At 45.7% G+C, this 11,894-nt stretch overlaps 1 protein-coding gene across 1 annotated transcript in view; it reads left to right on the top strand.

Moving 5' to 3' along the window:
- The window catches only part of cfap52 (cilia and flagella associated protein 52), a gene marked incomplete at both ends in the record, with an annotated part of 19,072 nt that extends 13,602 nt beyond the window's left edge, over positions 1-5,470 (top strand). The window contains 2 exons of the mRNA XM_080522418.1: positions 5,030-5,141; positions 5,292-5,470. Of these exons, the coding sequence (XP_080378544.1) occupies positions 5,030-5,141; positions 5,292-5,470 (291 nt within the window). The remainder of the gene's footprint in view (positions 1-5,029; positions 5,142-5,291) is intronic.
- Positions 5,471-11,894: the final 6,424 nt, after the last annotated feature.

The following is an 11,894-nucleotide window of genomic DNA, read 5'->3' as shown; positions in this document are numbered from 1 at the left end:
ACTTCCAACCGCTTGGCGATGCTGAGTCAGCGGCAGAGATCCTCTCGTGACTGACCCTGCGGTGCTGGTCTGTGTTTGTGTTTGTGTTTGTGTTCTGCTCTTCCAGTTTGAGTTTTGTGTGAAGGACGTCCACCCATGTCGGTTTATTCAGGGTTCCCGCGGGTCCTTGAAATCCTTGAAAGTTTGTGAATTTGAGAAAGAAAGAAGAGAAAGAAAAGGTCTTAAAAGTTTTTGAAAATAGACATGGGTCATTGAAAGTGTATACGATGAACACAAAGTATTTACGGTCCCAGCGGGAATCGAACCCACAACCTAATCGTTGTTAGCGCCATGCTCTTACCAACTGCGGCACAGAGGACCTGATCCCATATCTGCACGTGCTCTCAGCTTTAGCCAAACCCTCTGTCCTAAGACTTATCCACATGGTCTACAGGTCTGGGACCAGGCTAGGTCACATGGTCTACAGGTCTGGGACCAGGCTAGGTCACATGGTCTACAGGTCTGGGACCAGGCTAGGTCACATGGTCTACAGGTCTGGGACCAGGCTAGGTCACATGGTCTACAGGTCTGGGACCAGGCTAGGTCACATGGTCTACAGGTCTGGGACCAGGCTAGGTCACATGGTCTACAGGTCTGGGACCAGGCTAGGTCACATGGTCTACAGGTCTGGGACCAGGCTAGGTCACATGGTCTACAGGTCTGGGACCAGGCTAGGTCACATGGTCTACAGGTCTGGGACCAGGCTAGTCCACATGATCTACAGGTCTGGGACCAGGCTGTTTTTTCAGCCACTATTGCGGCTTCTCAGTTATCGTTGTGGCATAGAAAACATATAAACAACTTTAGTGGCTTTGTGCTAAACAGAGCATACAGCTCTTGGGGGATCTGTGGTCGGTGAGGAGCCGAATACCAACGACCAGGCCTACCACCAGGTTCTCAAACAAACAGAAAGAAGGCTTTTTCGCCTCGTCTTTGTTTTTCCGATCATGTCCTTGGGGGGATTACGTTTTTTTTTTTTTTCCGGTGGAGAAAAATGTTCTGGTACTGGAGTGGATTAGCTGTGGTCAAACACACCGCTGAGAGCGTGTAGAATCAGGACGAATGGAAATCCCACAGTCAGGGTCGTCAGGAGGTTCTCTACCGGGACCGGCGTTGCCATCGCCATTACCGGGTTAGGCCTAGTTAACCTCCCCCCCCCGTCTTCAATGATGCATCGCCCTTCCACATAGAAAATGACTCAAGACTATAAAGCTTAACACACAGTAAGGGGGGAGAAATCGAATCAGGGTACCGTGGTGTCGGATTTAACATGTTATAATGAGGGGGATGAATGACGCACTGACTCTTGGGGGATGTCCAGCGTAAGCTGGTCGTTGTGTCTGACACTTATAGGGGGGGTGTTGGGGGGGGGGCTTCACACTGATGTCTCAATCCTTACGAGGAGAGGGGATGATTAATTCCAACCCTGATTATAATGGTGCTCTATGTAAGTACGCTAAGTAGGCTATTCCCAGTGGTGCGTCTTGCCAAAGTCATTCTCCTTTGGCAGTAAAAGCAGAGGGAGACAAGCCATGCTAACGGTAGCTACGCTAGCTTAGCCCGTCTGGAGGTACGCAGTAATTAATATCCGCGGGCCGTCGCCCTGGACGACAGCCAGGTTCCGCGGTAGAGGGACGGGGACGGGGAGAGAGGGAACACAGATGGACGATGTCGACTCACACACGGGGCTCTAATAAGATCTCTCTATCTCTCTCTATCTCTCTCTCCGTGACAGGAGAGGAGAGGAGAAGAGGGGAGAGGAGAGAGGTAGGGGAAAGAGAGAGTTAGGGGAAAGAGAGAAGTAGGGGAGGGAGAGAGGTAGGGGAGAGGGGAGAGGTAGGGGAAAGAGAGAGGTAGGGGAAAGAGAGAGGTAAGGGAGAGGAGAGAGGTAGGGGGTAGAGAGAGAGGTAGGGGAGAGGAGAGGTAGGGGGTAGAGAGAGAGGTAGGGGAGAGGAGAGAGGTAGGGGAAGATCTCTCTCTCTCTATCTCCGTGACAGGAGAGGAGAGGAGAAGAGGGGAGAGGAGAGAGGTAGGGGAAAGAGAGAGTTAGGGGAGAGAGAGAAGTAGGGGAGAGGAGAGAGGTAGGGGAGAGGAGAGAGGTAGGGGAGAGAGAGAGAGGGAGAAGAGAGGAGAAGAGGGGAGAGAGAGAGGTAGGGGGGAGAGAAAGGTAGAGGAGAGAGAGAGGTAGGGGAGAGGAGAGAGGTAGGAGAGAGGAGAGAGGTAGGGGAGAGAGAGAGGTATGGGGTAGAGAGAGAGGTAGGGGAGAGGGGAGAGGTAAGGGAGAGAGAGAAGTAGGGGAGAGGAGAGAGGTAGGGGAGAGAGAGAGGGAGAAGAGAGGAGAAGAGGGGAGAGGAGAGAGAGGTAGGGGAGAGAGAGAAGTAGGGGAGAGGAGAGAGGTAGGGGGGAGAGAAAGGTAGAGGAGAGAGAGAGGTAGGGGAGAGGAGAGAGAGGTAGGGGAGAGAGAGAGGTAGGGGAGAGGAGAGAGGTAGGGGAGGGAGAAGAGAGGAGAAGAGGGGAGAGAGAGAGGTAGGGGGGAGAGAAAGGTAGAGGAGAGAGAGAGGTAGGGGAGAGGAGAGGGAGGTAGGGGAGAGAGAGGGGTAGTGGAGAGGAGAGAGAAGTAGGGGGGAGAGAGAGAGAGAGGGAGGTCATGAGTCATGACTACAGCTAAAACTATTGGGAGGGAGGGTGAAAAAACCAACAATGTAATAAACAACAATATAGAAGCAAAAACAGCTTAAAAAGACAATGACAGAATGTTCCTTACAAACTGAGAGTGAACACACGCAAGTGGCTAGAAGGCATGCCGCATGCGGCTAACAGCCCAACACGCTAACCGTTACGCCACAACGGCGCCACCTCAACGGCATTGTCCTGAAACACGATCCTCCCCTCCTTTGTGACTGAAAACAGTGACTGTTTTGTATTTCAAAACAATAACGAGTCTACAAACTTTGTGTTTATAGAAACCTAACTGACTCAGTAAGCCATCGCGTTACACTGTGGCCAGAGATTTGTTGTTTGTACGACCCCACAGAAATACCCCTGTGGCACATCGGGGTTGAAGCGTTATTGCTTTCTGAGCATCGTTTTACATTCTCGAAACTATAAATAAGAAGTTTCCCTTGTTTCAGCTGAGCCTTGTGTTTCTCCTCAAAGCCGTCATTCCAAACTGGATCTGATACGTCTGTGTTGGATTACACTTCTCCCCCTCAAAATCCATTATGTTAGCGGACAAGCGCTAAGAATAGAATTCCAGTCTTCAAAGGGCTTTTTTTTTCTTCGTAAGTGCTATTCTGAGCTGTCTCCCACGTCTAAATATTTCTGTTTCCTTCGCACACACACAGCCATTGTTATTGTCTGATACGGTTCTGGTATTGCATCGTATTACTATGTTTTTTTGTATTTATTTGTCTCAGAAGTTGCATGTTAATGATGAAATCCCTCCCCTGTGCTTTCTCATGTCAGCCTGGCTTGTAATTGCGATAAGCTTTGTAACAAAAACAACTAGTTACGTGTGTGTGTGTGTGTGTGTGTGTGTGTACGTGTGTACGAGTGTGTGTGCACTGCATGTGTCTGTGTAAGTGTGAGTGTGTGTGTTTGTGTGGGAGGTAGATGTGTGGTGGTATTACCGGGTTTCTATAAATAAACATAAAAACACAGTTTTCCTTTAAGGATCCGACCAAGTCTTTGACAGCTCCACAGCCCTGGGGACCATTAACTCTCATTTAGAATCAAAACATGTTTTTTTTTAACAGTGGCGTTCGTGTGACAACTGGATAGACCCTGTCACCTGGCCCCCCATTTCCATATAGAGGACTAATGAGGACAGATAGGACAGTGAGGAGGTGGTGTTAAGCTCTGACAGTGGTATTCAGATTTATTGCTTTAAAACCATGTGACACTGTGCCAAAATATAACATTCTTGTAATGCAAAATCATGCAAAATCTGTAAAGCATCAAAGAAACTGATGATGTTGATATACCGGATAGTTAGTTTTTAGTTTAGCTTGCGCTCTGACAGCATTTGGCACCGTAGTACCAAATCCAATAGCATGCCTATTGTCTAGTATAGGCAAGTATAGGCAAGGTGAGTGTGTCACACTCTCTCAGTCAGACTCCATTAACCTGAATGTGACTGACTGACTGACTGACTGACTGGCTGACTGACTGACTGACTGACTGTCTGACTGACTGACTGACTGACTGACTGACTGACTAACTGGCTGACTGACTGACTGACTGACTGTCTGACTGACTGACTGACTGACTGACTGGCTGGCTGACTGACTGACTGACTGACTGTCTGACTGACTGACTGACTGACTGACTGACTGACTGGCTGACTGACTGACTGATTGACTGATTGACTGACTGATTGACTGACTGACTGACTGTCTGACTGACTGACTGACTGACTGACTGACTGACTGACTGACTGACTGACTGACTGACTGACTGACTGACTGACTGACTGACTGACTGACTGACTGACTGACTGACTAACTGGCTGACTGACTGACTGACTGTCTGACTGACTGACTGACTGACTGACTGGCTGGCTGACTGACTGACTGACTGACTGACTGTCTGACTGACTGACTGACTGACTGACTGACTGACTGACTGGCTGACTGACTGACTGATTGACTGATTGACTGACTGATTGACTGACTGACTGACTGGCTGACTGACTGACTGACTGACCGACACACTGACTGACTGACTGATTGGCTGGCTGTCTGACTGTCTGACTGACTGACTGACCGACCGACGCACTGACTGACTGACTGACTGACTGATTGACTGACTGACTGACTGATTGATTGACTGACTGACTGACTGACTAACTGTCTGACTGTCTGACTGTCTGACTGTCTGACTGACTGACTGACTGACTGACTGACTGACCGACTGACTAACTGTCTGACTGACAGACTAACTGTCTGACTGACTGACTAACTGTCTGACTGACTGTCTTTCTTCTGCACAGATCGCCTACTGGGACGTGTACGACGGGGCGGCCATCAGAGAGCTGGAGGGCTCCCTGTCAGGGGCCATCAACGGCATGCATATCTCACTGGACGGCGGCCATTTTGTCACCGGTACAGTACAGTACGCTTTTTTGCAACTGGTTTCAATAGCGGGTTTGTCGGTTGACCTGTGGTGCATGAGTGACAGTTGATTTGTCCTTTCTTCTGCCACATAACTGAACGGGTGGCGTCTGTGTCGGCCTGCCTGCCTCCCTGCTGCAGGAGGGGATGAGAAGCTGGTGAAGGTGTGGGACTACAAGGACGGGGAGGTGACCCACGTGGGCGTGGGCCACAGCGGCAGCATCACCAGTGTCAGGGTCTGCTCCAACAACAGGAGCATAGTCAGCACCAGCGACGACGGGGCCGTGCTCCGATGGAGGTTCCCCTACCCCTCCTCCTAGAGCTGTAGGGCACACACACACACACATAGGGTAGGGCACACACACACACACACACACACACACACAGACACACAGACACACACACACACACACACACACACACACATAGGGTAGGGCACACACACACACACACACACACACACACACACACACACACACACACACACACACATACGCAAATAACGGCAATTCAACAACAGTCACTGACACTCCCTCTCTATCACAAAGGTAGTTTTTTTCTCTCCTTCCTGCAAAGAAATAAATCTAATTTTGATCATAAGAAATGGACTGGAATGTAATATTACTTGACAGAGTTGCTTGTGGGATGGTTAATATGTCTAGGTGTGCTGGTGGCGCTCCAATATGTCATGCGGTAAGTATTCGCATTGTGACTGCCCTGGTCCTAGCATAGATGTGTCTTTCTTACAATGACTCATGGATGATTCACTTACTTAGACAAATGTATTTACTGTAAGTCGCTTTGGATAAAGGCATCTGCTGAATGCCAAACATGTAAATGTAAATGTACACATAACACATTCATGTTTTCAACCTTGCAGAAATGCAAAGCTTTGATACTCTACAAGACCTAGATGCTGATCTTCAAAACGTTGCCTTGAATCGTATTCCCTTATTCCCTTAGATCTTTATGGGGGGAAACAGAATTGATAGTCATCAGGTTTTAGTTTTTTTCCATTAAAATGTAAAATGTGCGGGTGAGCTATGCATGTATGTATGTATGTATGTATGTATATCATATCAACAACAATATTGACTGACTGACTCATTTATTTATTTTAAAGATTTGTTTTATCATTTTCAAAAAACTCTTCCAATAAACATCTTTAAAATAAATAAATGAGTCAGTCAATCAATATTGTTGTTTAAAAAAAAAAAAAATGTGAAGAAAAGGGCAGGATGGAAGTCTGTTGGACATCTGCCACCTATGGTCACCGCTGTGAAATTCAGTTTGAAGTTCCAAACAACACCCTCCCTTATGAATGAATGAATTAATTAATGAATGAAAGCTTTATTTCGAACATGTGTAGAAAGAAATAGTTATAACAACAAAAGACAAAACAAAAACAAGAGAAAAGAAAAAAAAAGAAAAAACTAAACAAAACAAAAAACACTATTTACTTAACATGTCCGAAAAGGAGTAGGAAGAAGCATAAGCTTATTTAATCCTACCCCTTCTCCAATAATCAGAGATTAATAATTAATAATAAGTTGACTTCAATATTAATATATATTTATTTTTATTTTTTATTAAATCAAATGTATTTACATATTTACATATTGACCAACAATAGAAAACAGATAATGTAAATAAACAAATAATCTGTGAAAACAACAACTGTCAAAGCCCTTCTTCCTCCTCGTACCTGGTGAAAACCATGTTTTTATACCGCTTTTTGAACTGGGTCATGTTTAGACACCGCTTTAGCTCCACACTCAATCCGTTCCACAGCTTCACTCCACATATAGAAATACAAAAACGTTTTAACGTTGTACGTACATAAATATGTTTTAAATTTAACTCCCCCCTCAAATTATAACTCCCATCTCTATCAAAAAACAATTTTTGAATATTCCTAGGGAGTAGGTTGTTATTTGCTTTATACATTATTTGTGCTGTTAGAAGGTGGACCAGATCCGTGAATTTTAATGTTTTTGATTTTAAGAATAATGAATTTGTGTGATCTCTATAACCGGAATTATGAATTAACCTTATGGCTCTTTTTTGCAATATTAATAGTGATTGTAGTCTACATTTATAAGTGTTGCCCCAAACCTCCGCACAATAATTTAAATATGGTAAAAGCAGTGAGCAGTAGAGAGTGTGGAGTGATTTTTGGTCCAGAACGTGTCTTGCCTTACTCAGTACTGAAATGCTTCTTGACAGTTTATTTCTGACATTTTTTATATGAGATGACCAGCTTATTCTATCATCAATTATCACACCAAGAAACTTAATTTCATGAACTCTTTCAATGTCCACACCATCTACCTGTATCTGTACTTGAGTATTCATTTTATAATTACCAAATAACATGTAGTTAGTTTTGCTTAGGTTTAATGATAATTTGTTTATGTCAAACCATCTTTTTAATTTGCACATTTCTGAAGTAATCATCTCCATTAGCTCCTTTCAATTCCCCCCAGAACAAAAAAGATTTGTATCATCTGCGAATAGTACTAATTTTAATGTTTTTGATACCTTGCAAATATCATTTATATAAAGAATAAACAGTTTCGGACCCAATACTGACCCTTGGGGGACGCCACAAGCAATGTCCAAGCATGACGATGAATACTCTCCCAACTTCACAAATTGTTTCCTGTCTCTTAAATAACTTCTCACCCAGTGCAATGCTACCCCCCTGATCCCATACCGTTCCAGTTTACTGATTAATATGTTGTGATTGATTGTGGCGAAAGCTTTTTTAAGATCAATGAATACTCCAACTGCATACTGTTTGTGGTCTATAGCGTTTGTAATTCCCTCGATTGATTCAATTAATGCCAGTGATGTTGAACTGTTTGATCTGAATCCGTATTGACTGTCAGAAAGTAATTTATGTTTATCTATGAATTTGTCTAATCTGTTATTGAATAGTTTTTCTAGAATTGTGGAAGTAAAGAAATAGGCCTGTAATTTGTGAAGTGGTGTCTATCCCCAGTTTTATACAGCGGTACAACTTTAGCTATTTTCATTTTGTTAGGAAATGTACTTGTTTGGAACGATAAGTTACATATATATGTCAGTGGTTCTGAAATCCCCTCAATTACCTTTTTCACAATTACACTAATTACACTATAACCCCCTGAAACACTTGCGGTGTCGAACATTCGCTTTTGTGTTTCTGCACGGGACCAAAATAGCCTTCGTAAATGAAATGTACCTCAAGTGATCACTACTGATTAAACATAGTCGTGACAAACACTAGGAACCTTTTTTTTTCACCTTTAAATGCAAATGTCACTCAGATATGACTCTACCAGGGCAGGCTCGTGGAGGTAGAAATCTGAGGACGACATAATGTACCAAACACATTCCCTAGTCCGCTCCATGCATTCTGTTGAGTGTTGATCTCATTTGCATACTGACGCTGTGTGTTGTCATACGCATGTTTACGTATGTTGCTTACGTTCATGTTTATAAATGTAAGAGCGCCAAATAAATCTTCCTCTTTCCGGAATGTTAACCGATGCGAGCAGTCATGTGTATTTATTGATTACCAGAGACAGTTAGAAAGCATGGCTTCCACACCGCCAACACATTCCAATGAGCCCGTCCTCCGATTTCTACCTCCACCAGCCTCACCTGCTGTCTACTATGTGTCTCGTGTGGTAAAGAGAAGAGAGAGCGACCAGGCACATTCCATCGTCGGAGGATCCCAAGGGAGCCCCGTGTGAGAGGAAGGGAGGGTTCGAGGAGAGAGCTAGCCACATAGACTACCTCTCTCCCTCCCTCCCTCCATCTCTCGCTCACTCTCTCCCAGTCCCAGACCCATTCCCCCTCTCAATCGCTCAGAATCCAACTCAATAATTAATAGCGTTATAACCCTTGCTGCCCTCAAAGTTTGAAAGAGCAAACCTGAAACTAAACACAGAGTCAGCAAGATACCCCCGGCTCGGGAACATAGGGTATCCCTCACCCCCGCTGCCCTTGATATGCTGAAGGCTATGGTATCTATCTCTCTCTCGCTTGCTCGCTCTGTGTGTGTGTGTGTGTGTGTGTGTGTGTGTGTGTGTGTGTGTGTGTGCGCATTTCCTTTAGAAGATAAGATTACATACATAGCCCTATTAAATAAAGTGTGTGTATATCATTGCAACGATCTGGAACTAGGAACTCAAAAAGGCCAAAGGCAATTTCCTCTGTTGCACCTGGAATGTTCCATGAGAAATGCATAAAAGATAATATGAAATTATGAAAAATATACTGGAGGTGTGTGAGACTATACACCTGGTTCAGTAAAGCAGCACACCTGGTTCATGGTAAAAAAAAAAAAAAAATCCAATCTATGGTATTGGTGAGCTGTGAAATTAAAATGAAACTGATGAAATTTTTCAGCAGTGCTGCACAACACGCAGAGGACTACTGGTTGTCAGATTATTCCTGTGTAGGTCTCCCCTCCATCACTCAGTCTCACCTAGTTTATGTTTCTCCCTCCAGACTTGCAGGCAAGATTGTGCCAGACTACATTATTTCCAGGATATTGTAGCAGCCCGTGTTTGATAATAGGAAGGTGAGTCCACTCACTGTCTATAAATGATGCTGAGGTGAGAAACATTCCATCATACTGCAGGTGCAGGTGCTGGTACCGCCGTCATCACTCCAAGACATTATCTCTCTAAAACAGTAGGGGGCTCCGACACATAAAATATGGAATTCTTACACGAGTTGGGGCCGGTTGGAAGGGAAAGCGTGGACCGCAAACTAATGTCCTGTAAACAAGTACTCTTAACTAGAATGTTTATTTTAAAAAATGCAACACAACACGTTAGCCTACCCGGGACAGGTGAGGCTCCAAAACAACCCACCGCAAGAGTTGCCTACAACCATGTGTTAATAAAAGAGCCAAGAGAGATTCCGGATAAACCGTGTAGATTACTCTCGGTCACGGGTGTAATAATACCTTGCGCGCTACGCCCTTTACTAAACAGTATCGGGTGGTGGTAGTGAAGTGTGTAGACACACTGACACCTGTCTGTCCTCATCCGGCCACCTTTCACTGTAAACTAAACCAGGCTAATAAGATTCATAGTGGGAGGAGGGCAAAGCGCGGAGTCTATCCGCCAAACAGAAACTCCAGTCCACCGCTCGGGAGGGAGGGAGAGAGAGAGACCGGGGAGGGAGAGGGAGACCGGGAGAGGGAGAGACCGGGAGAGACCGCCAGCTACACCGATCCTGTACCACCAGCCCTGTCCGTGTGTGAGTAGTAAGGGGGGGGGGGACAGAAGGAGGAGGAAGTGTTGTATGATCCTTTCACGACGACCGGCGGAGAGCATGGAGTTGGAAGCAACTCATCTCTTCAGTTACAGGTGCCATAGCCACGGTTTCGCAAGAGAACCATAGTTCCGAGAGATACATAGTTAGGAGGAGTGAGCACCGAGAGAGACATAGTTAGGAGGAGTGAAGCACCGAGAGCTGGCGGGAATGACCGGAATGTCGGAGGGACGTATGTTAGTCATGCGCTTTGGCCCCGCGTCGGAGCCACCTCAGTGGTGAGGTTTGGAGAGGAGGAGGAGGAGGAGGAGGAGGAGGAGGGGGTTACGGACAGACAGGTAGGGCTTAGAGTCTGTTGTCGTTTCAGCCCTTCGCAGTTGCGTGTAGCCCTAGTTGTTTGTTCTGTTTTCAAACACACGGGGAACAAAAACGACCATGGATCACCACAAGGAGAACAAGGTGAGGAAACAAGGAATGAAGACCAAATCCAAGAAGCGCAAAGACAAGAAATACAAAGCCGCGAAGCTGTTCAGGAGGAAGTCGCTGAAGTCCGTGGGGAATTTCATGAACAGGATTTTGAAAACTTTGGGGACACTGGCGCACTTCGGCGACTTCGAGGCACCCGGCGACGCACCCGAGGAGGAGGACGACGACGGCGGGTTCGGGTCGAGCGCCAACTCAGGAGGGAACTTCAACAAAGACGAACTCATCCTGGGCTCCAGGGAGAACGCTCTGAAGAAGAGCTGTACTACCTTATCCTCTCACGGATCTATAAAGGACCGGTTGTCGTGGTGCTACGGCGACAAAACCCCGGGCGTCCTCGGGCTGAAGAATCACGGGAACACCTGTTTCATGAACGCGGTGGTCCAGTGTCTCAGTAACACGGACCTGCTCGCCGAGTATCTCGGGTTGGAACAGTACAAAGCGGACCTGTGTCAGAGGAGGAGGGTGGTGCCGCTGAACGGCGTGGTCCGGAGCGGGGAGGCGCAGCAGCAGCAAGCCCGAGGCGAGGTGACCGAGCAGCTGGCCTCGTTGGTGCGGGCGCTGTGGACCCTGGAATACACGCCCGTACTGTCGGTCGAATTCAAGGTGAGTCATTGAATGAATGAATGAATGAAAGCTTTATTTCGAACATGTGAAAAAAGAAATAGTTATAACAACAAAAAAACAAAACAAAAACAAGACAAAACAAAAACAAGAAAAAACTAAACAAAACAAAAAACGCTATTTACTTAACATGTCCGAAAAGGAGTAGGAAGAAGCATAAGCTTATTTAATCCTACCCCTTCTCCAATACTCAGAGATTAATAATTAATCATCTGCAGTTAACTTCAATATTAGTATAATATTTTTAAAAATTAATTCATTGGAGAGCCTAAATTCAAGGGAGACGGTTGTAGTTTCAATTCAAGGGAGACGGTTGTAGTTGACTAACTCCCGTGCAGAATTGCAGCGCTCGCTCCTGTTCAG

This window comes from Nansenia antarctica (assembly GCF_963989245.1).
Source record: "Nansenia antarctica genome assembly, chromosome: 2".
NCBI classification, from domain to species: domain Eukaryota; kingdom Metazoa; phylum Chordata; class Actinopteri; order Argentiniformes; family Microstomatidae; genus Nansenia; species Nansenia antarctica.
This window is presented reverse-complemented; position numbering and strand designations above follow the sequence as displayed.